This window comes from Plecotus auritus (genome assembly GCF_963455305.1).
Source record: "Plecotus auritus genome assembly, chromosome: 12".
NCBI lineage: Eukaryota > Metazoa > Chordata > Mammalia > Chiroptera > Vespertilionidae > Plecotus > Plecotus auritus.
The window spans coordinates 28,531,076-28,554,455 of NC_137778.1; the positions used below are offsets into that span (position 1 = coordinate 28,531,076).

The following is a 23,380-nucleotide window of genomic DNA, read 5'->3' on the forward strand; positions in this document are numbered from 1 at the left end:
AAAGCCTAATATGCTAAGTGTCCGGTCATCCGGTCATCCGTTCAACCAATCAAAGTGTAATATGCTAATGAATGCTAAGGCCGCCAACTGCTTGCTATGACATGCACTGACCACCAGGGGGCAGTCAACTAGTCGACCAGTCGCTATGACGTGCTCTGACCACCAGGGGGAAAGACGCTCTGACCGGTAGGTTAGCTTGCTGCTGGGGTCCGGCTGATCGGGTCTTAGCAAGACGGGCCAGACACGCCCTGGAGTGTTCTGGTGGTCCCTCCCCAGTCCCAATCATTCACGGGGCGGGGGGTGGGCAGGGCGTCCCTCAGCCTGGCCTGTACCCTCTCGCAATCTGGGACCCCTTGAGGGATGTTGGAGAGCCGGTTTCAGCCTGATCCTGCAGGCCAGGCCAAGGGACCCCACTGGTGCACAAATTCGTGCACCAGGCCTCTAGTAGTATTATAACCCCACTTCCCATATGAGAAAATGGAGGTCTGGAGAGTCATTGACTTCAAAGCCTCTTGGTCAGAAGTTATAGTTTTTAGAACTGGAAAGGGCCTAAGTGATCAAGAGGTTTGGATCCAGAAAGAACACTCCATTTCCCTTTTCACTTTTGCCTGTTGAGTCCAAAACTCCCAGCAAGGAATGGGCAGCCTCAGTGCTGAGACTGCAAAGCCCTTGTCCAGCCTGCTCAGGAGCCCACTTGCTGTCTGTGTTGTAATCCATGTCTATACAGCACTGAACAACTGGGAAGAGTCTTGGTCCCAGAAACCCCTCAAGTGTGTATGTTGGGAAGGTACCGCTGAGGCCAGTAGGGTGGGGTCACATGATCATGCAGAAGCCAGATGTGGTGGGTCTCCTTGGTGGGTCCCTGCTGGAGGTTTCCCTGGGCTGTTTGAATGACCTGAAGGAGACAGGGCAGAGCTTGCCAGTGGGAGTGGCTATGGAAAGAGCAGAGGCAGCCTGCTCTGACTCTAGCTTCTGTTGCCCTCTCTAGCCCTTACCTCTGCCGGTGGGCTGCAGGGCAGCAGGGAGGAGATGTAAGCTGCATATCCCCACATTCAGCGGGACTCTTCCTTTCTCTGAGGTCTACAGTCAGGCCGTGCAGGAGGCAGGGGACATGCCAGGCCTCCTGAGCTGGGTAAAGGTCATTCAGATTACTAAAGAGCAAAGACAGAGAGGCTCAGAGCACTATATATTCCCAAGCACCAGTCCATATCTTCCCCCAATTTTAACAGCAATAATGTTCCATTAAAATTGTCCAAAGTCACATCCTCTCCTACTCCCTTTATCCATTCTCCAGGTCTCCTTCCCTCCCCCAGGGACCCACTCATTGGCTTGGGGGCCACTGGGTACCAGGATGCCAGAGCACTCCATCCTGAGGGGGTCGGGGGTTGGTCTCCAAATGGGAGATGGGCCCTAGGTCCAGGACCTGGATGGAGAGGGACAGGCACGTTCATTTTAGGCCTCTCTGAACCAAGAACCATCCTGGTGGAAAAGAGAATGCTTTGGGAGAACAAGGAGGGAGGTGTGAGGGAATGTGTTGGTCACTCTAGGTACACCAAGGACACCTGGGGCAGGTAAGATTGACGAGCCTGGGCCGTCTAGTGGATAGACATGGGAATGACTTGCAGTGCCTGCAAGGAAATACACTGAAAAGATGTCAGTGAATTCAAGTCAGCAAATAGCAAGGAACTCTGCTGCCAGATTTGGAAGCCTTTGAAGGAACAGACCAGTAAACAGCAAGGTAGGGTAAGAACAGCACCAGGTACCTGGCACCTAGTAGGCTTCCAACAAACCCTGGCGCTCTACGATGCAGATCTAGAAGTTAGGAAAGCTGTGGAAGCCAGGAGGAAGAGGTGATCCAGAAAGAGCTCCGGAAAATGGGCCAGGGTCTTGAGAGAGGAGCAAAAATGGGGGTGGGGCTGGTTTTGGGTGTTAGGCCTGGGGTGGGGAAGAGAGGCAGTAAGAGGAAAGAAGGGAGTGTGGAGAGTGCTCCCCTTCAGCCAGGACAGCGTACACCTACTCCCACGCCAGTCCCTGCACAGCCAACCCAGTCACAGGGAACTTTCACGAAGCCTTCTTCCTCCTTCTCCTCGTGGCCCTCCTCCAACTCTTTGTCTTTCCACCCACCCAAAGGTCTATAGGGTCAGGTAACAGGGGGCCGAGGGGCACTCAATCAGGTGCCCTCCTCCCTGGGGTATCTATGAGGCCCCCCCAATCCCCACAGCACTGCTGCAACACCTCCCAATACCCTCCAGAAGCCACATCCACCCCAGAAGCTCTGGCCCACCCCACTCACCTGTGCTTTGCTTCTGCTGGGCTTCTTCCCAGTCTGGCTGGAGTCCCTGCTGGGCAGGCCCCACCTGGAAGCTGAGGCTTCCCTGGAGCTGAGATCTGGGCACGAAGGGGAGTAAAGGGAATCCATTGCAGAAAAATGGCTGTGGATGTGCACATGAGTGCATGTTCCCTCCCGATAGATGGCCCCAGAGGGACAGCGAAGTGCCAGAGCAAACTGGGCTGTGCCACAGGTCTGAGACCTCGATTTCAGGGTGAGGCCTTTTCTTCTGGCTGGACTCACCACTAGGAACTATCATGTTAGAACTCAGGCTCATGGACTATCAGATGTGGCCCCATCCTGCTTGAGACCTCCAAAAGCGAGGTCACAGAAAATTGGTGGCCAACTTTGGATGGAACCCTAGGTCCTCTGACTCCCAATTCAGTCCTCTTTCTGTACCAGGCTGATTTAATTCGTGTTTATTCCTCACCCGAGGACAGGCTTAGAGAGAAGAAGAGAGGAAGAGAGAGAAACATCCATGTGAGACACAATAATTGATTGCCTTCTGGACCCCAGCCCACAACCCAGGTATGTGCCCCGACCAGAAATGGAACTGGCAACCTTTCGGTGCACAGGACGGTGCTCGAGCAACGGAGCCGCTCCGGCTGGGCAGGCTCATTCAGTTTTGCTTGCAAATTGTAAATAGGCTGTCCTGGTCTTTAATATAAGAGAAGACACGCCCTGTCGTTGTGCTCAGTGGTTGGAGCATCGGCCCACGTAACGAAGGGTTGCGGGTTCGAGTTCTGGTCAAGGCACGTGCCTGGGTTGCAGGTTCAATCTCCGCCTGGTCAGTCGGGGTGTGGTGGGAGGCAACCAATTAATGTGTCTCTCTCATATTGATCTTTCTCTTTCTCTCTCTCCCTCCCCCCTCCCTCTCTTCTGCTCTCTAAAAATCAATGGAAAAACTATCCTTGGGTGAGGATTAACAAAAGAAAAAAGAAAAAGAGAGAAGACATAAAACCTATTAAATAAATATAATAAATACTAAAGTATAATTTCAATTCCTGGGATGGGAGGTTTCCTGAGGGTATCTCTGAGAGTGAGGGAGCAGGCAGTTGAAGAGGCTGAGCGGTGGAGAGCCAGAGGAGGATGGTGGAGATCCAGGAGAAATGCCCCAGAGAACCAGCTACCGGAGAGAGGGCCTTCCTTGGAGCACTATCCCCATCCTGTGGCCCTTTTGAGAACTGCAGCCGAAAACTTAAGACACCACCTCCTCCTTGGTGTGGCTCAGGGTCCCTCCCTAACTGCACTGAGCTAGTTACCACTCAGCTAAGGCCCTGGCACAGCCCTAGTGTTGGACCCATGCCACAATCCCCTGCCCACCTCCCACCCCCAGGCGGCCTCGGGAAAGTGATACATGTACCTTATGCTGGCCCAGGGGCACACGAACACAGAAGAGCAGTCAGGCGCAGCATCCCTGAGGACATCAGCTCTGCTTACCTTACCTCTTCCTTCTCCAGGTAACCTCTCCCCACCCCCAGATCCTTGTCTCAGGTGTCATCTCACCGGGGAGTGAGTTGGGTCCAGCCCACCCTGAGCCAAGTGGGTCCTCATGGCATCCGCCAGCTTGGCCACCAGCCGTTCTCGCACCGAATCTGGCTCCTTCTGGGGAGAGGGAGGATAATGGAGTGATGGGGAGGGCCTGGGCTTTGTGGTTCTCTGGGAATTGGGGAAGAAAGAAACATCAAAGGGAGAAAGGAAGGGGGTTTTGTCTTCCTTCTCGTTTGCCCCATCCCCATGCCTTTGCCAGGGTCCTGCCCAGAACTGTGGACAGAGACAAATTCTTTCTCACAGGAGTGTCCCAGGACTTAGCACACATGTGCCCAGTGCATGTTTGATGAGTGAATGAATGATGCAGAGAAGACAAGACATGAGGCAGGCCTGTTAGCCGGAGAAGGCTTCCTGGAGGGCTAACAGGGAGAGTGAGATTCTGGGATGGGAGGTCTCACCTGGCACTGGGCCAGCGCTTCCTTATAGTACTTCACGGCCTGGTCATGCTGCCCCAGTCTGGCTGCAGCAGCCCCCAGACCCTCGCAGGCCTGCCACTGCCCCTTCACGTCCCCTGGGGAAGAGAGTCCGAGAGGTCCTTTCATGGCTGCTACCTTCCCAACCCTCCCCTCCAGAGGCACTGCCCACCCACAACTCCCGATCTGCCTCCCCACCAGCCCAAAGGACTCCCAGCCTTTGCTCCACCACCCCCAAGCCACCCACGAACCCCTTCACCCTCACCAGTATCCTGGGCAGCCTGCAGGGCATGTAGGTAGTTGTCTCTGGCGGCCTTGTGGTCCCCCAGCTGGCTCAGTGCGAATGCCAGGCTGCCAAAGCTCCGGCCTTGCTCCCACCGCTGCCCCACAGAACCTGATGACAGAGCCCCCCCAATTCTAAGAGGGATCTTGGCCGCTGGGGTATCAGGACCCCACCCCCCAACAACCAGAACAGGGTTTGCAGGAATGCCAGTGCTCAGCCCCAACACACCTTCAGATGTACCTCAAGGCCCAGACTTTCAGTACCCATATTCAGCTGCTCCTCAGTCCCGAGTTTTGGCCTGAATGCCTCTCCCTGGGTACCCTGAGCCACACAATGATCTTGTGAGGCAGGCAAGGCAGGTATTAATAGCTCTTTCTTCTTTTTTTTTTTATATATATTTTATTGATTTTTTTACAGAGAGGAAGGGAGAGGGATAGATAGTTAGAAACATCGATGAGAGAGAAACATCGATCAGCTGCCTCCTGCACACCTCTTACTGGGGATGTGCCCGCAACCACGGTACATGCCCTTGACCGGAATCGAACCCGGGACCCTTCAGTCCGCAGGCCGACGCTCTATCCACTGAGCCAAACCGGTTTTGGCAATAGCTCTTTCTTCTGTCCATTGCTGCCTTCCCTTTCCTAGGCCTCAGCCTTTGGGCCCACAACCCTCTGTCCTATCCGGCATCTCCAGCCCCCTGCTTCTGGGCTTCCTGACCCCATCACTAGTCCTAAAGGTCCATTCACTCTTCAGCCTTTGGGCCCCTGCTGGAACCCCCTTCGTCCCTTAGTCTCAATCCCATTCCTCAGCCCCTGGTACTCACCATGCAGGTCAGCAGCTTTCTGGTGAAACTCACGGGCTTCCTGATAGTTGCCAAGGGCATTGTGGGCCATCCCAAGGTTTCTCAGCACCGTGGCCTCCTCTCCTGGCCCCCGGCACAAGGGCAAGGCCTGCAGGAAGGCCTCTACTGCTAGTGGGAACAGCTGGAGCTGGGAGTAGCCCAGGCCTAGGTCATTATAGAGCTGCCCTAGAAGGCAAGGCCAGGGTCACTGGTAGCCAGGTCAGATGGCTATACTGATGTAGCCCCTGTCCCACTCTCAAAGCGTCCCACCATCCCCTTCCCCAGCCCACAGAAATGCCCCTGCTTCCACCCCACCTCTCAGAGTGTCACCAGCTCCGATCCCACACTTCTCTGACCAAAGGCCTCACCAAGCAGTCGCCGCTCAGTACTCATCTCCGCAAGCCTCCAGCTCTCCTCCAGCACCTGCACCACTTCACCCACGCCGTGCTGCCCACTCTTCAGCATACACCCCGCCGCAGCCCCCAAAGCCAGGGCTGCAGCCCAGGGCTGCCCTGCTTGGGCATAGGCCTGGCTTGCTTCCTGCAAGCATTGGGCTGCTAGCTCAGGCTGTCCCAGAGCCTGGTAGCAGGCTCCCATTTTTGCCTGGGCTTGCCCCTGGTCCCCTAGTGGCTGGTAGTGGCCCAGGGCCCTGTGGTACCAGGCCAAAGCTTGAGGCAGGTTGCCCAGGGCTTGGTAGGCTAAAGCCACATTGAAACACTGGTCACCATGACACCTGCCCTGTGCCTTCTCTTCAGGTTGGGCTCTTAGGAGCAGCTCAAGGCCTCTGGCTGGGTCCCCAGTCTCCACGTAGGCAGCCCCCAGGTTGAAGGCACAGGCCCGGAGAACAGGAGTGTCCCTTTCTCGGGAGGCCTTGGAGGCCAGGAGGAAGGCCCTCTGGAAGCTGGTCAAGGCCTCATGGTTCTGGCGAGCCAGTAGGGCCCTGTGGCCAGCCCTGGTGAGGACTTGGATGCTGGCCTCATGCTGTTGACACTTTCTTTTCTTCTTTTTCTCCTTGGAGCTGGGGGGCTCAGTCTCAGGCTCTTGTGGGATATCCTCAGGGTTCGGGGAAGACATAGTCCTGACAATGGAAAGCACAGGGTCCAGTATGTCACCCTTCGCTGCCTCCAAAGCGGGATCCCTCCAGGGCAGCGATTTTCAACCTTTTTCATTTCATGGCACATGTAAACTAAACATGTAATCACTAAGATTCTGCAGCACACCAAAAAAATGTATTTTTGTCAATCGGACAAAAAATAAATTTAATTTTGATTCATTCACACTGCATGGCTATTGTTGAATTGGCTGCTGTCACTTTGTATTTGACAATCTAAGGGAAAAGAGATCAGTGTTCTAAAAATTATTGTGGCACACCAGTGTGACACAGCACACCGGTTCAAAATCACTGCTCCAGGGCAATTCAGCTCTACCCCTGCCCTGGTGTGAACCTCAGAGTTTTATTTTTATTTTTTTTAAATTTCTTTATTGATTAAGGTATTACATATGTGTCCCATTACCCCTCCAACCCCCCCACTCATGCCCTCACCCCCTCCCGTTGTCTGTGTCCATTGGTTAGGCTTATATGCTTGCATACAAGTCCTTTGGTTGATCTCTCCCCTTTACCCCCACCCTCCCCTACCTTCCCTCTGAGAACCTCAGAGTTTTAAGAATTTCTCTCTGCCATCTCACTTTGTTTCATCTCTCCCATGGGCACGATATCAATTCTCTCTAATGTCCTGACAAATTCTTAGTCCTCCTTCCAGACTCAGTTCAAGTAATAGCTTCCTTCAGAAAGTCCCCTTCCCTCCACCAACTGGGTCCTTCTACACTCCCATAGCACCTCATGTCTTTGGTGGCATTTATCACACGGGGTTAGAGTTGTTAACTTTCTTGTCTATCTCTCTTATTAGATTTGGAGCAACTTGAAGGGCCTGGCACATAGTAGCTCCTCAGTAAATATTTATCACATGAAATAAAAAGGTTATGGAGATGAATGGTCTGATGGTTGCACAATATGAGTATACTTAATGCCACTTATAATGGTTTAAAACTATAAATTTTATGTTATACATATTTTAGTATAATAAAAATGTTTAGTGAATGAATACCATAAATGAATGGACGAATGAACTGAATACACACAGGACCTCTCCTCCATCATCTCTTCATCCTGTGCCTCCACATACACCCATCCACTCACAATCTAGGTGTTCCCGCTGTCTAATCTCAAGTCAGTTCAGTGAATATTCAGTGACCTCCTGCTATGTGCCAGGAGCCATAAAAGGCACTGGGGTCACAAAGCTGAAGAGACTACTGAATTGGCAAGGAGCCAACTTCCAGGCATGAGGATTCTGTCTCTCTATTCTCTCTCTTTTAAAATAAATTTCTCCTGCTCCTAAGAACACCTAGGAAATCTGCCTCTTCAAGGCCTTCATCCCTGAGGCATTCCTGGCTATCCTCACCAGGTTTTTGGGTCCCAGCCATAAGACGCCTTACCTCTTTCGATCTTCTCTGAAGCTGGCTTTCTGGAATGGTCCCTCTGGCTTGGGTTACATCCCCTAGCTCCTTGCTCAGAGCTCCCTCGAGTTACCAGACAACCAAGTACCGCCCTCCACTCCTAGGGAATTCTTTGATTGACAGCTTAGGTACCCTATCTTAGTGCTGAACCCTGCTGGTGCTTGGGCACAGAAACTTGAATTTCATTGCCCTTCCTGCCCACCTGCAGAGACACCCTCAAGTCTCTCACTTGAAGCAATGAATCAAAGCATCATGGGCTTGTTACTAGTTACAACTTCAAAGATCATCTATCTATTCCAGACCCTCATTTCAGAGGAGGGGACCAGGCTCAGAGAGCAGGTGTGACTTGGCTGAGGTCACAAAGCAGTCATGCAGTTGGGATTAGACCTCAGGTTTTCTGACTCTGGGCTAATTAGCCAAGGGTCGTTTCCACTAACTATGACTACAAGATTTAATAAGGCTTGAGCTGTCCCAGAAGGGAACCCTTTCACACATACACACACGGACTCACACACACACTTAGCACACGACTTCTGAGTGGTAGTTTCACAGTTGGGAACAGGGTGAAAGGTTGATGGTTAGAAAAGGCCTGGAGATGAGAATAGCCTTCCTATCCCCAGACTCCTTTTCCCAGCTCCAATGATCTGAAACCTCCACGTTCTGCTTAATGAGAGGACAGCAGGCCCCAGGACAATGGGAACCTACTCCCCTAATTCACCAAGGTGCCTGCATCAGAAAGCAAATGTCCTCATTTTCTTGGGGAAAGGCCTCTTTTAAGTAGTTAGGGCTTTGCCAGAAACAAAGTTATAAGGAAATTGTTGGGCTCACCTGTATTTGCCTGTCAGCCTTTGCTGAGTGCCTGCTGTGCCATGCCAGAGGCAAGCTCTCCCAGCTGCCTGCAGCTTCTGCCCCAGGGCTGGGCCTTCAGAACCATCACAGCCCGGCCAGAACCAAATGTGCAGCTCGGTCTGTGGTTGCCTTCACAGGCTTCCCTTAAGGAGAGAGGGTGATCCAGGAAGGGGACAGAGAGCAAAACTGCTCTCACCAAGGTTCTCTAGATCTCTGAATGATCTAGTGCAGGGGTGGGCAAACTTTTTTTTTTTTTTTAAATATTTTATTGGGTTTTTTTTTACAGAGAGGAAGGGAGAGAGATAGAGAGTTAGAAACATCGATGAGAGAGAAACATCGATCAGCTGCCTCCTGCACACCTCCTACTGGGGATGTGCCCGCAACCAAGGTACATGCCCTTGACCGGAATTGAACCTGGGACCTTTCAGTCCACAGGCTGATGCTCTATCCACTGAGCCAAACCGGTTTCGGCTGGGCAAACTTTTTGACTCGAGGGCCACAATGGGTTCTTAAACTGGACCGGAGGGCCGGAACAAAAGCATGGATGGAGTGTTTGTGTGAACTAATATAAATTCAAAGTAAAGGAGCGGAGAGGAGAGCAAGAGAACCGGATAGAACAGCCGGATCCGGCCTGCGGGCTGTAGTTTGCCCAAGGCTGATCTAGTGACTATTTTCTGGAATCATTTTCTTGTTTGATTTCCCGCTGTACCTGACATATCTTTGCAGCTCTCTCCTCACTTGGCTTCTGTGTCCCTGACTCTCTTTCTCCTGCTTTGACAACTTCTCTGTCTCCTTTTCTGGGCTCTCTGTCCACCTCTTAAATGCCAGTGTTCCCCAACACTCTGCCCTTTGCTCTTTTCTCCCTTTATATACGTTTCCACAAACATTTTATTCACCCCTCTGATTTTAACACCGCTGATAAACTAATAATTTCTAATTGTATACCTCTCAATTTAGCTTGTCCAAGCAAAATTCCTAGTTCCTCAATCTACCCATGCTATGCTCCTGGTCTCCAAGCTGGAAACATGGTAGAAACTCACAACTCCCCCCTCTCTTCTAGCTCTCAACCATATTGGTTCTACTTCTGAAACCTCTCTCCAGTGTACCCTCTCCTCTGCACTCTCATAGCCATAGCCTTGAAAGTGGTATAGTATATAGTGATTAAGAACTCAAGCTTGGAGGCTGTGGCTGGGTAGCTCAGTTGATTAGAGCATCATCCCAGTATGCCAAGGTTGTGAGTTCGATCCCCAGTCAGGGCACATACAAGAATCAACCAATGAGCCGAAACCGGTTTGGCTCAGTGGATAGAGCATCGGCCTGCGGACTGAAGGGTCCCGGGTTCGATTCCGGTCAAGGGCATGTACCTTGGTTGCGGGCACATCCCTAGTGGGAGGTGTGCAGGAGGCAGCTGATCGATGTTTCTAGCTCTCTATCCCTCTCCCTTCCTCTCTGTAAAATATCAATAAAATATATTAAAAAAAAAAGAATCAACCAATGAATGCATAAATAAGTGGAACAACAAATCACTGTTTCTCTCTTTAAAAAAATCAATCAATAAAAAAACAATAAAAAATAAATGAATTTGAAAAAGAAAAAGAACTCAAGCTTAGTGTTGGACTGAGTTTGAATCTTGGCTCTACCAGTTTTTAACTGTGACAGTTCTAAGCCTCGGTTTCCTCATCTATACTGTGAAGATCAAATAAGATGGTACTTATAAAATGGTGCTAAATATAGTACCAACCTATAATAAGCACTCAATGCATATTAATGTGATGGTCTATAACTCTGGTATTTGAGACTACATCTCTACTTAGTTCCTCTTTCAAGCTCCTATTCCACTGGGGTGGTGGAAACAATGTGAGTCAGTTTGGTTTGCCGCCTCCTCTCTCCCAAGGTAGAGTCCAAGTTAGGGGAAGTATGGGTGCTAAGACTTAAGAGGGGAGGCCCATTTGGTCTTTGGCCACCTATTTGCTGACATCTCCTTTCTTCTCATCTACCTGGCCTTTCAGGCTCAGGGACCTCATCACAACCAGAAGAGGGAGCAAGTCTTCTAGGTACTTCCTTTCTGGCTGGGTTGGGTAATTTCTGCACAACAGTCTAAAGGCATAGCTGCCTGGCTGGTTATGCAACTGTTCCTTCTCAGGGTCCTATGCTCCTCCAGTCCTTCCCAGGAAGCAGGGAGTGGGATCTCTATCACCAGGAGCCACCAACATCTCCCTGCTTCCCCCCGGTGCTGGTGGTGGAGGGCACAGGGGAAGCCCTTCTGGTCTCAGGGAATACTCACTCTCTTCAAACCCCCATATCCCAAACGATTTTGTCTCAGCCCTGAATCTCCTCTGTTTCTCTGAAGGTTTGGATAGCTTGTTATTATTATTATTTTTTGCTTCACATTTCTCCCCTGAGACTCTGAACCTAGGCTGCCTAGCTGCTTGAACGCAGCATGGGGAGAAGGGCAAGAGGAGAAATCCCAGATGGTAATATACAAAAACAAAAACAAAAAAACTAACAAAACCTTTTTTCAGTATAGTTGTAGTTATAATTGTTTTTATTTGTTCAGACCCTTATTTTCTCTCACCTGTGCTGTTGCAATAAACTCCCAATTGGTCTCTGTCCCTAGCCTCACTCCCCTTCAAGCCTCTTCTGCAAATCTTTGTAAAATATAAATCTGGCTCTGAGCTATGTCTAAAGTGTTTTTTGGCACATGACTGCTCCCAGACCATGGTGCCCAAGGGCCTGCAGGATCTGGTTCTGTGCCTCTCCTGGCTTATTTTCTGCATCTCCCCGGCTGAGCTTTGTTCTCCCATAAAACTGAACCGATTTTAATTTCCTGAACTCACCTCCTTGCTTTTGCACATGCCGTTTCCATTGACTGAAATTCCTCAGTCTGTTAAATCCTTGTTAACTTTTCAACCCAAATCAGCTGTCACCTCAAGGAAGTCTTCCTATCCTTCACGGCTCTTCATTACAGCAATTAACTCTTAACCTTTGTGTATCACTGACCTCTAATTAATTTGACTGTATGTTTATCACTCATTCCAGAACAGCAAGCTTCTTTAGGGCATTTACTGTGCTTATTTATCTGTGCATCCACACCACCCAAGCAGGTCATCAAGTTAGTGGGACCAAAGAATACTAGAGGAAGCAGAGCGAGGTTAATGGAAATACTGGGATGAAATAATAAAGGCGAGGGCAAGGGTAGGGGCTACTTAAGATGGTTTAGCAACTATGGAGCCCTGGAGGAGCAGCAACCCAGGTACCGCTGGGAGGGGAGCACAAGGGTACTCTTGTCCTCCCCACCTGGTGGCGCGCCTCTGCAACCTAGAACTACAAATCCCAGTGTTCCCTACGCGCATACCGGAAGTGTTCGGTGGGACCGTGGTGACGGTGAGGTGCAGTGGCGGGCGGCGGGAGATTCAAACCTGGAGAAGGAAAAACATGGAAGGGAGAGGAGCGGGCCCTGGCCGGGCGGTCTGTGAGTGTCAGAAGTGGCCGAGGAGGGCCCCGCGGTGGTGTGCCCTATCGGGGACTCCGTGGCCCTGGGAGAGGTTGGGGCGGGGCTGGGCGCGGGGTCTATCAGTCCAAGGCCGACGGGACTGTGTTCAGTGGGGAGGGAGCACTGAGTCCAGACTCCTGCGGGCAGGAATGAAGCTCTGAGCAGCAAAACTTCCCCGACTTCTGTGCTTACAAAGGGTTTTCTCCCTTATTCCCAAATTCTAGGGCTCCTACATCTTGAGAAGATGTAGGTAGGTGGTCTGGATGGCACCTTACAATTCAGCAGTTACTGATTGCTGCGCTGCTTGTTAAGCGCTGCTAGGGGACTGGACGCTGGGGCGGGGAGGGGGAGGATGAGGGGGGAGAGGTGAGGGAGGCTAGTTTTGCCACCCTAAAATATGCCTTTTGGGATATTGATTTTAAGCTAGTTATTAAGAAACACAAGACTCAGAAAGAACCTATGACCCTCTCTCCTTACCCACTTAAAGAATTCAGAAAAACTTGCTTAATATATAAACTAAAGGTGATAGACAGGGAGAAATCCAGTAAAGCCTATTTGTTGAACTCCCCTCTGTGTGCCCTTGTTTCTGGGTGGCCTAGCAAGAATTTGTTTACCACATGTTTGCTCTTTTTCATCTACCTGTGACTTATCTAATTTCCGTTTGCAATCCCAGACCCCTGCCTCCGTCTCCTCTGTTGAGAATGGCATATAAGTCTCAACTGCCCCATGCCTCCTTGGGTCTCATTCTTATGGCATGTACATCCATAAGAAATTTCTCCTGTTAATCTGTCTTATGTTAATTTGATTATTAGCCCAGCCAGAAGGACTTAGAAAGTGGGAGGAAAGTTTTTTGTGTTTTTTTTTTAACCCCATAGGGGCTCCTTGATTTTTTTATGCCTCTTCGAGACAATGTCTATCAAACTTTAGGGTGTCAGAATTATCTGGGGAGCTTGTTTAAAACACAAATTCATGAGCTCTATTCCAGAGCTTTAGCTCCAGTAGGTCTGGACAGTTAGTCCATGAACCACACTTTCAAAAACACTGTTTTGAAGGATGGGGCAGCAGAAAGGTTTCCAGCAGACCTTCTGAATAAAAGGCAACATTTCCTTCTTCCTCTCCATTGGGATTCAAAATACAAAGCCCATGTCCACCAATCTGTTGAAGTAAAGCTAGCTCCAGAAATGAGTAGGGCAGGAAGACTGATACATATATATATATATATATATATATATATATATATATATATATATATATATATTTAGACTCTGTGTGTGCATGTACGAAGCCCTGCCCATGTCTCATAGTACTCGATTCATAACTCTGAGGTGATATCATTCACTTACTGGTTTATTTTCATGCATAGCAACCAACACTTATTTCTTATACACCCCATTGGAGGAACTCATGGATTTCCTGCAGTTGGCCAGTGCTTTCAAATTTGAACATGTGTGTGTGTTTTAACTTGCTTAACTGCCAATTCAAATAAGCCCTGCCCCTCTCCCAAATCATTGCAGGATATACAATATAGAGAAGAAATATGATAAAGAGTGGGAATGACATTAGGTGCTGAATCAAAGACAGATTGAGCCCAGCAGGTGTGGCTCAGTGGTTGAGCTTTGACCTGTGAAGCAGGAAGTCACAGTTTGACAGTTTGATTCCTGGTCAGGGCAAGTGCCTGGTGGTTTCTGCCTTGGTCCCAATGGGGGGCGTGCAGGAGGCAGCCAATCGATGATTCTCATCCTTGATGTTTCTGTTTCCCTCTCCCTTCCTTTCTGAAATCATTAAAATATATATACTAGAGGCCCAGCGCACGAAATTTGTGCACTCGGGGGAGGAGGGAGTCCCTCAGCCCGGATTACAAGAGGGCTCAGGCCAGGCTGAGGGACCCCACTGGTGCACTAGGGAGGGACGCGGGAGGTTGGCCAGCCGGGGAGGAACCATGGGAGGGCTCCAGGGCGTGTCTGGCCTAACTCACTCAGTCCCAATGGGCTGGACCCCAGCAGTAAGTTAACCTACCAGTCAGAGCGTCTGCCCCCTGGTGGTCAGTGGATGTCACAGCAACTGGTTGACTGCCCACTTGTGGTTGGTACACATCATAGGAAGCAGTCTAGCAGCCTTAGCATATTATTAGCATACTAGAGGCCCAGTGCACGAAATTCATGCACGGGGGGGGGGGGGGGCGCGTGTCCCTCAGCCCAGCCTGCACCCTCTCCAGTCTGGGACCCCTCGAGGGATGTCCAACTGCCCGTTTAAGCCCGATCCTGGTGGGATTGGGCCTAAACGGGCAGTCGGACATCCCTCTCACAATCCAGGACTGCTGGCTCCCAACTGCTTGCCTGCTGCCTTCCTGATTGCCCCTAACCACTTCTGCCTGCCAGCCTGATCACCCCCTAACCACTCCCCTGCCAGCCTGATTGATGCCTAACTGCTCCCCTGCCAGCCTGTTTGCCCCTAACTGCCCTCCCCTGCAGGCCTGGTCACCCCTAACTGCCCTCCCCTACAGGCCTGGTCACCCCTAACTGCCCTTCCCTACAGACCTGGTCTCCCCCAACTGCCTTTCCCTGCAGGCCTGATCACCCCTAACTGCCCTCCCTTGCAGGCCTGGTCCCTCCCAACTGCCCTCCCCTGCTGGACTGATCACCCCCAACTGCCCTCCCTTGCAGGCATGGTCCCTCCCAACTGCCCTCCTCTGCTGTCCATCTTGTGGTGGCCATCTTGTGTCCACATGGGGGCAGCCATCTTGTGTGTTGGAGTGATGGTCAATCTGCATATTACTCTTTTATTAGATAGGATAGAGGCCTGGTGCACGGGTGGGGGCCAGCTGGTTTGCCCTGAAGGGTGTCCCGGATCAGGGTGGGGGTTCCCTTGGTGTGTGGGGCAGCCTGGGCGAGGAGCCTGTGGTGGTTTGCAGGCCGGCCATGTCCCCTGACGACCCAACCGGAGGCCCTGGTATCTGGGGTTTATTTATCTTCTACAATTGAAACTTTGTAGCCTGGAGCGGAGCCAAGCCTTCTGCTTGCTCGGTGGCGGCAGCCATTTCTGTTGGAATTTACGTATCTTCTATAATTGAAACTTTGTAGCCTTAAGCGGAGGTCTGGGCTGGCCAGGGTGTGCGGAAAGCTTGGCTTCCTCCATCGCCGTGGGCAACCCTAGCCTCCTGCTCTTTCCAGGTCCGTGGCTGCCGCCATTTCTGTTTGGGTTTATGTATCTTCTATAATTGAAACTTTGTAGCCTTGAGTGGAGGTCTAGGCTGGCAAGGGCAGGCGGAAAGCTTGGCTTCCTCCATTGCCGGGGAAACCCAAGCCTCCCTCCTGCTCTCTGTGGCGGTAGCCATCTTGGTTGGGTTTATTTGCATATTCACTCCTGATTGGCTGGTGGGCGTGGCTTGTGGGTATAGCAGAGTGATGGTTAATTTGCATATTACTCTTTTATTTGATAGGATTACGCTTTGATTGGTTGAATGGCCTACCAGACGACCAGACACTTAGCATGTTAGGCTTTTATTATATAGGATATATTGAAAAGACATTATATCTAATTTTGTATTGTCTTCTCTAAGGAGACCAGAGGGATGGGGGAGAGAAGGAAGGAGAAGGGTAAAGGAAGGCTGTGGCTAAGGCAGACTATGAATGCTATCTCATTTAAGGGAGCCCCTATTCTTAAGTTTGGGGGTCAGAGTATTGTCTGCATTTTATTTAGCCTGGAGATTATTTCCTCCTCAGGTGACCTGTACCAAAAAGGAGAATAAAGATACCTTTGTGATCTTTTAAAAATTTTTGTCCTTCCACTTAATCCCAAGTGAATGGCCTTTTTTCACATGGTTCTCTCTGTTGAACTGCCTTTTCCCCCTTTTTACCTGTTCATTATTTAAGATTTTACTCATAGGTAGAATCCTTTGCTTCCTCTGCTGCCTGTATAAACTATGCATGGGCTATAATCACACTTAACACATTAGGTTGGAGGTTTTTTACTTACATGTTGTTCTGTTCTGATAATTATATCTGTATTCTTTTTTTAAAAATATATTTTATTGATTTTTTACAGAGAGGAAGGGAGAGGGATAGAGAGTTAGAAACATCGATGAGAGAGAAACATCGATCAGCTGCCTCCTGCACACCCCCTACTGGGGATGTGCCCGCAACCAAGGTACATGCCCTTGACCGGAATCGAACCTGGGACCCTTTAGTCCGCAGGCCGACGCTCTATCCACTGAACCAAACTGGTTAGGGCATATATCTGTATTCTTGAGAGTAGTGGTCCACTAGCCTAGTGACTGACATCTAGGAGGCATTGAATGACTGAGTGAATGAATGGCCATTGAATCATGAGCCCTAGTTGGTTCTGTTAACCTAGCCTCAGGAAGAGTACTTAAGGAGGATGACACAAGTCAGTTCTTGGAGAACTGAGAATTAATTAGGGATAAAATAAGAAGCTAATTTGCCAGCCAAGGAGGGATCTGGATATCCCAGCTGGGAGGTCCTGAGAGAAGGTCCATGTAGACTTGGGAAGGAGGAGGTTAGAAAGATTGACGAGAAATGGGAAGAACGCCTCCGATACAGGACAGATCCCCCTGATACAGGGTTCAAGGGCCACCCTTCTGCAGGGTGCTGACTAGAATAGCTTTACTGGATGGGAGCAGAAGATTGGAGTTGGGTTGTCCTGGGAAATGGGAAACATATTTGGGAGATGCTTCTGGTCTCTGAGCAGAGTTGCTTAAGAAAGTCTACTGAGAAGAAGCTTCACTGCCATGGCCCTCTATGTAATGCTCCCTTCATTGGCCTTCCCTTCACTCCTCAGATGAACGCCTCACAGCTGAGGAGATGGATGAGCAGAGGCGGCAGAACGTTGCCTATCAGTACCTGTGCCGGCTGGAGGAAGCCAAGCGGTGAGCAGAGGGACTGCCTCTTTCTGGTCTCCCTTTCCTACCCTGCCCACCCCAGACCCTGCCCCCAAAGCAAATGCAAAAGGACAAGAGTCCATTCTGTGGGAAAGGGAGAGTTGAAACAGCATCTTTTTTTAAAAGACTATTATTTTTGAGCAGTTTTCAGTTCACAGTAAAACTGAGAGGAAGATACAGAGATTTCCCATATACCTCCTGCCCCCACACATACCCCATTATCAACATCCCCCACAAGAGTGGTACATTTGTTACAATTGATGCACCTATACTGACACATCATTATCACCCATAAGACCCATTAAGACCCATTAGGACTTACTGTTGGTGTTGTATATTCTATGGGTTTGGACAAATATATAATGGCATGTATCCACCATTATGGTATCATACAGAATTCTTTCACTGCCTTAAAAGTCCTCTGTGTTCCACCTATTTGCCTCTCCCTCCTTTTTAACCCCTAGTAACCACTGATCATTTTATTGTCTCCATAGTTTTGCCTTTTCCAGAATCTCATATTCTTGTAATCATATAGTATGAAGCCTTTTCAAATTGGCTTCTTTTATTCAGTAACTAGAGGCCCGGCGCATGAAATTTGTATGCGGGTATGGTCCCTAAGCCTGGCCTGCGATCAGGGCCATCTTCCTGGCTACCCGCAGCCGGCCCTGCCCCCTGCCACCACCCACTCCCAGTTCTCCGTTCGTTCGCCATCGGGCAATCAGGCAATGGGGCAATCGGAGCCTGACGGCCGGGGGAAGGGACCGAGAGGTCCGCTGTTCCCGCCCGCTCGCCAGCTTCACCCCCGCTGCGGGTCACCCCTCTGTACTGGAGGTGGTCAGTGTGCCTCATAGTGACTGGTCGAGCGGTCCTTCTGATCGTTCCACCATCAATTTGCGTATTACCGTTTTATTATATAGGATATGCATTTAAGATTCCTCCATGTCTTTTCATGACTTGATAGCTCTTTTCTTATTATCGATGAATACTACTTCATTGTCTGGAAGTACCAGTTTATTAATCCATACCCCTAATGAAGGACATCTTGGTTGCTTACAAGTTTGGATAATTATGATTAAAACTGTTATAAACATCCGTGCACAGGTTTTTATGTGGACATAAGTTTCAACTACTTTGGGTAAATATCAAGGAGCATGATTGCTGAGTCATATGCAAAGAGTATGAACTCAGAGCGGGTGAGAAGGTGCTCTCGCGCTCTTGTGCTCTCAGCTGGATGGAGGCCTGCCTGAAGGAGGAGCTTCCTCCCCCCGTGGAGCTGGAGGAGAACCTCCGGAATGGAGTGCTGCTGGCCAAGCTGGGCCACCGTTTTGCACCCTCTGTGGTTCCCTTGAAGAAGATCTATGATATGGAGCAACTGCGGTACCAGGTGAGGAAGAGAGGTCTCCGCCTTCTACCTTGTTCCCCTCAAATTGCTCCTTCTTAAAGCTGTGAGAGTAGAGTGACCATATAACTTATTGTCCAAACCTGGATACTTTTGAGGATGAAAAGAGTGCTACTAACCATTGCACTGGGACAACAGGTATCAGTTGACGTCTCCCAGTCAGGCAGAGTACGTCATCCTTAGCAAGGGACACTTGATGGCTGGGCTTTGAGATAGCCCCTAGTATGAGAATTTCCAGGAAGACTTTTCTGCTTGCAGTTTGTGTACAGTCAGAGGCTGGTGGACTTTGCCACCTGAAGGTACTTCCTGGGCACAGTGCTCCTTCCCATGCCCTGGCTAGCCCAACCTGCCTCCTTCCCATCCCAGTTCTGCACTCCCCTTTTCTAGGAAGCCTTACAAGATCGTTAATCCCACCCCTGTGCCGTCCTTCTCAAATATCCCTCTGGGTCATCCTTTCCTAGTGATTTCTGTTGCTGCGTGTTTCTCTGTGTGGGAAGATGGGGCAGGGACCACTGGCTCTTCCAGCCACTTGAATCTCCAAGCGTGGTCTGAGCTCTGCTCATAGGGAACTCTGACAACTGTGGAAATGGATTCTCTTCTCTTTTTTCCCTTTCAGGCAACTGGCTTGCATTTCCGTCACACAGACAACATCAATTTTTGGCTCTCTGCAATAGCCCACATCGGTCTGCCTTCGGTAACACTGGGCCTCAAGATTGGGGTTCATCTTTACTATTCACCAGACCCCTCTCCCCCAACCCACACCATGCATATACACTTTATCTCCCTGGGGCCCTTTAGCCTTCATCTCCATGTGTTTTCTTTTTAAAATATATTTTTATTGATTTCAGAGAGGAAGGGAGAAGGAGAGAGATAGAAACATCAATGATGAGAGAATCGTTGATAGGCTGCCTCCTGCGCACCCCCTTCTGGGGATCGAGCCCACAATCTGGGCATGCGCCCTAACCAGGAATCCAACCGTGATCTCCTGGTTCATAGGTTGATGCTCAACCACTGAGTTGTGTTGGCCAGTCTCCATGTGTTTTCTAAACTAACTTAATCTAAGACTTTAAGTTCCTTGGGGCTGTGTGTCTGTGACTGGGTCTTGGCTTAGTATGTGTCACTGTTGCCTTTTACACTGGGCTGGCTGTTAATGGTTGGGGAGACTGACCTAGAAGCCCCAGGCAACAAAGGAGCACACACCCAGGTTGGAGAGGAAGACCCCTTCCTCAGCCCCCTCTCTCCATATCTGGTGGTGCTCAAAGGTCCCCAGTAGCAGTAACTGCTAGTTTCCCCTCCAGACATTCTTCCCAGAGACCACGGACATCTATGACAAGAAGAACATGCCCCGAGTGGTCTACTGCATCCATGCACTCAGGTGAGAGACCTCAAACTTCTGTCAACCTGGTTGCTCTAGGTCAGTGGTCGGCAAACTCATTAGTCAACAGAGCCAAATATCAACAGTACAACGATTGAAATTTCTTTTGAGAGCCAAATTTTTTAAACTTAAACTTCTTCTAATGCCACTTCTTCAAAATAGACTTGCCCAGGCCATGGTATTTTGTGGAAGAGCCACACTCATGGGGCCAAAGAGCCGCATGTGGTTCGTGAGCCACAGTTTGCCGACCACGGCTCTAGGTGGATGCAACCAACAACTGACAGCAACAAATGCTGTAGCAGGAAGGATGGAGGGTAGACCATAGGGAGCACATCTCAGGAGAGTAAGGTTTTAGATCTGTATGTTTGTGTTTAGGTTCATGTGCATGTTTGTGGGACACTTATGCATGACCTGTGTGGGTGAAGGAAAAGAGCCTCCAGGGAAAGGCCTTCAGCTGGTGACACATGACCCATCAAGAGCAACTTGGTGTGGCCGAAACCAGTTTGGCTCAGTGGATAGAACGTCGGCCTGTGGACTGAAGGGTCCTGGGTTCGATTCCGGTCAAGGGCATGTACCTTGGTTGCAGGCACATCCCCAGTGGGAGGTGTGCAGGAGGTGGCTGATCGATGTTTCTCTCTCATCGATGTTTCTAGCTCTCTATCCCTCTCCCTTCCTCTCTGTAAAATATCAATAAAATATATTAAAAAAAAAAAAAGAGCAACTTGGTGTGAATGGTGAAGGCTGTTTGGCTCTTTACACAGTTGCCATCAGCAACCAGTTGGCTAAATCATAGAACGTGATTGGCCATTGCCTGTGTCCCGCCTGTCATCGCTTCCTGACTTCATTTCCCATGTCCTTTCAAGCCTCTGTGCCTTAACTCAATGGGTCTCTTCGTTATGCTCTTCCCACTCTCCATCTCCATCCGGTGACCCGCTATTGCAATGTGCCCTTATCTGTGAAGCATTCCCAATCCCCAGATCTCCACAGCATCTTGTTAATCTTTTATAGCACTTGCCTTGGGCTGACTTCCAACAATCTCTTCCTGTGGATTGGGGGTGACTTGAGGGCAAGCATTGAGTGGTCTTCATCTCCAGGTCTCCTGCAAGCCCATATGGGCAGCATGTCAAAATGAATAGTCTCCAATGCTTTCCATTCTTTCCCAGTCTCTTTCTCTTCCGGCTGGGATTGGCCCCTCAGATCCATGATCTATATGGGAAAGTGAAATTCACAGGTAAGCCCAGTTCCTTCCCCAACCACCATGGTTCTGGGCCAGCTCCTGGGGGTTCCGGGCCTGAAGAAGGACACCTGTGGTATCATTGCAGCTGAGGAACTCAGCAACATGGCCTCTGAACTTGCCAAATATGGCCTTCAGCTGCCTGCCTTCAGCAAAATCGGGGGCATCCTGGCCAATGAGCTCTCAGTGGATGAGGCTGCAGGTAGGGACTGGGCTCTGCTCGGCTAAGGGTAGGCTCAGTGAGAATGGGAGGACTCTGAGCCTCACAGCTCTCGGGTGGATTCTGGATACCTCTCATCCTGGTTTGCCTGGCCTTTGTGGATGGAAAAGGGATGATGTCAGAGTAGCTTGCAGCTGGGCTGGGTGTGTTCTGGCCTCCTGACCTTGATTCCGTGCCCCCTACCAGTCCATGCAGCTGTTCTTGCTATCAATGAGGCAGTGGAGCGAGGGGTGGTCGAGGACACCCTGGCTGCCTTGCAGAATCCCTGTGCTCTGCTGGGGAATCTTCGAGAGCCTTTGGCAGTCATCTACCAGGAGCTGCTGGCCCAGGCCAAGATGGAGAAGGCTGCCAATGCCAGGAACTGCGTAAGGAGGAACCTTGGAATGCAGGGGCTAAAAAGCTGGGTGGCTTAGAAAACCTGAGTGAAACCAGGACTCCTGTATGTTCTGTTTCTAGGTTCCAAAGTTACTTAGAGAAACTAACTTGTCAGTTATTTCAGAGAAATAGGAGAGGAACTTGGGAGAATAATGAGAATTCAGAAGATAAGATAGGAGAAGTGAGGGGGGAGATAGATCTTCAGTGAGGGCTGAGAGAGACTCTGTGGAATGTAGAACTGAATGAGATTGGGCTGGGGATTCCAAAGGTTGGTTTGACTTAACTGTGTCAGTGCCAGAGGGCTGGACCCCACAATTTCCCCAGATCCCTCCCTACCAGGTTGACTTTAGGCCTTGGGAAGGCCCCCAGAAGAAGAAATAGGTATAGACAGGGAGGAAGGAGGAGGAGAAATTGGAATCGGCTTTCCCAGGTTCCCCTTTCAGTGTAGTATTTGCAGGATGATGGAGAAAGCCAGGACATCTATGACTGCTACCTAACTCAGGCGGAAATCCAGGGCAACATCAACCGTGTCAATGGTAAGAGAGATAGGCCAGGAGGGCCGTAGGGAAATGCTCTCAGGGTGAGCTCCTGCATTCGGAGGTTTGGGGATGGTTGTCAGGCCAGAAGGCCCTATGGCCTCACAGGGACCAACTCTCATCTCAGGGAAAGATCAGAGTCAAGGCAGTGTGTGCTATACTTTACCGCTATCAGCATCTGTCAAGGGGGCTTCTGTTGGAATGAAGATTCATAGAGAGGACCATGGGGTCCTTCAAGGAGGGGATGGGGAAGAGAAGATCAGGGCAGGTGGGGTGGGCTCAAGGTCTGGGGTGGGGACATGGAAAAGCTGTGCAGATCAAGCTGCAGATTTTGGGCTGGATTAGTTGGGCCCCAGGAACTCAGGGAGCAGGAGTGGGGGTAACTGGGCCAGCAGGAAAAGGACAGGGCTGGGCTGGGGATGGTGGCAGGGGGCTTTCCCACACTGTCCATTATGGAGTCTTGTCTTTTCAGTCCATGGGGCTCTAGAAGTTGTTGATGATGCCCTGGAACGGCAGAGCCCTGAGGCCTTACTTGAGGCCCTTCAAGACCCTGTCCTGACCCTGCAAGGAGTGAGGAGAGATTTTGCAGACTGGTACTTGGACCAGCTGAGCTCAGACAGAGAGCAGAAAGCACAGGTCAGGATTTGTCTATCACCTGCTACTTCCTCTGACTGTAGGGTGGGGAGGGCCTCATACTTAGGTATCACCTCTGTCAATTCTTTGTATCCAGTAAGTGCTGACTACATGTTTAAATGGTTAAGTCACCCCAAAGCTTAATGGACTAGCCTGATCAGGTTCTGTTCTCTGATAATCTCCAAGTGACTAGGGGACCTAGGGGCAATTTAATAGGTAGTGTTAGGCTCCCCAATTGCTGAATTGGAACCCCAATTTAGTACTCTCATTGTCAATGCTGTTGACTTTCTCCCTGACACTATATTTGTGTTGTTATTTCAGATGTTTGCTGGGTAATAAATTGCCAGAGGTTAGAGATGGGTTAATAGGGATGGGTGGGCCAGGCTAGTCTACCATTTGGGAGCAGTGGCATTGATGGTGGGTGACTGGGTGGATTGG

General features: G+C 50.1%; 2 protein-coding genes across 2 annotated transcripts in view; one reads left to right on the forward strand and one right to left on the reverse strand.

The window, feature by feature from the left end:
• Positions 1 to 813: 813 nt before the first annotated feature.
• TTC24 (tetratricopeptide repeat domain 24) lies at positions 814 to 6,491 on the reverse strand (the record flags this gene model as incomplete). Its single annotated transcript, XM_080647816.1, has 10 exons — positions 814 to 895; positions 996 to 1,008; positions 1,348 to 1,423; positions 2,045 to 2,132; positions 2,294 to 2,388; positions 3,836 to 3,934; positions 4,279 to 4,391; positions 4,559 to 4,687; positions 5,400 to 5,603; positions 5,786 to 6,491. The coding sequence occupies 10 exons, from the start codon at positions 6,489 to 6,491 to the stop codon at positions 814 to 816; spliced, it is 1,605 nt and encodes a 534-aa protein (XP_080503942.1).
• A 5,514-nt stretch (positions 6,492 to 12,005) lies between these two features.
• The window catches only part of IQGAP3 (IQ motif containing GTPase activating protein 3), a gene marked incomplete at its 5' end in the record, with an annotated part of 40,104 nt that continues 28,729 nt past the window's right edge, over positions 12,006 to 23,380 (forward strand). The window contains 12 exon segments of the mRNA XM_080647817.1: positions 12,006 to 12,033; positions 12,176 to 12,202; positions 12,205 to 12,252; positions 17,071 to 17,158; positions 18,398 to 18,554; positions 19,186 to 19,263; positions 19,868 to 19,944; positions 21,108 to 21,175; positions 21,267 to 21,380; positions 21,585 to 21,763; positions 22,231 to 22,309; positions 22,782 to 22,945. Coding sequence (XP_080503943.1) covers positions 12,006 to 12,033; positions 12,176 to 12,202; positions 12,205 to 12,252; positions 17,071 to 17,158; positions 18,398 to 18,554; positions 19,186 to 19,263; positions 19,868 to 19,944; positions 21,108 to 21,175; positions 21,267 to 21,380; positions 21,585 to 21,763; positions 22,231 to 22,309; positions 22,782 to 22,945 — 1,107 coding nt within the window.